This window comes from Neopelma chrysocephalum, unplaced genomic scaffold (genome assembly GCF_003984885.1).
Source record: "Neopelma chrysocephalum unplaced genomic scaffold, ASM398488v2 Primary Assembly neopelma1_92268, whole genome shotgun sequence".
NCBI lineage: Eukaryota > Metazoa > Chordata > Aves > Passeriformes > Pipridae > Neopelma > Neopelma chrysocephalum.
In genome coordinates, this window is record NW_020921017.1 from 1 (window position 1) to 699 (window position 699).

At 66.4% G+C, this 699-nt stretch overlaps 1 protein-coding gene across 1 annotated transcript; it reads right to left on the reverse strand.

The window, feature by feature from the left end:
- Positions 1-6: 6 nt before the first annotated feature.
- Positions 7-694, reverse strand: SLC50A1 (solute carrier family 50 member 1; the record flags this gene model as incomplete). The annotated part of the gene is made up of 4 exons (XM_027707352.1): positions 7-139; positions 205-363; positions 437-560; positions 657-694. Coding segments are annotated over 4 exons (454 nt in total), but the record flags the coding sequence as incomplete, so codon positions are not given.
- Positions 695-699: the final 5 nt, after the last annotated feature.

Genomic DNA, 699 nt, shown 5'->3' on the forward strand with positions numbered 1-699 from the left:
GCCCACCACCCCAACCCACCGTGATGTAGGGGTCATGCATCTGCAGGCCATAGAGTGTCCAGCTGCTGGAGGCCACGAAGGTGGTGACGGTCAAGGGGAAGGACAAGCACCGCGTCGACTTGCTCCGGACAACCTTGGCCTGCAGGAGCAAACGTCAGGCTGGGCCCGGGCTGGGCCCCCCCAGCTTCTCCCAGCCCCACACACCAGGTCAGCCAGTGGTGAGAGGTACATGGTGATGGTGAAGACGCTGCAGAAGAGCCCCAGGCGCCCCAGGCGCGTCCCCGTGTCCACCAGGAGGGCGAAGTAGCCGCAGCCGGTGACCACCACGGCCAGGAGCAGCAGGATCTGCAGCAGCACGGGGCGCTGGGGGGAGGACAGGGGGATGTCAGGGCGAGGCTGCCCCCCTGTCCCCACGTCCCCCAGGCTGCTGCCCCACCTTGGCAGGGCTGTAGTAGAGATACACCAGGATGTAGAGGGTCTGCAGTGCTGCCCCGATGGCGTTGACGGTGATGAGTGTCCCGTCCCCCTTCAGGCAGCCATAGCCCAGCCAGCCCACGTTGCTGCAGAGAGACACGGCACAGGCACTGGGCTGCAGCCCAGGGGACCCCCCAAATCTGTGTGACCCCTCCCCTCCCCAGGGCCCGACCCCACTGTACTTGGCGTCGGTGGTGAGGAAGGGCAGGAACTGGATGTTCTCCA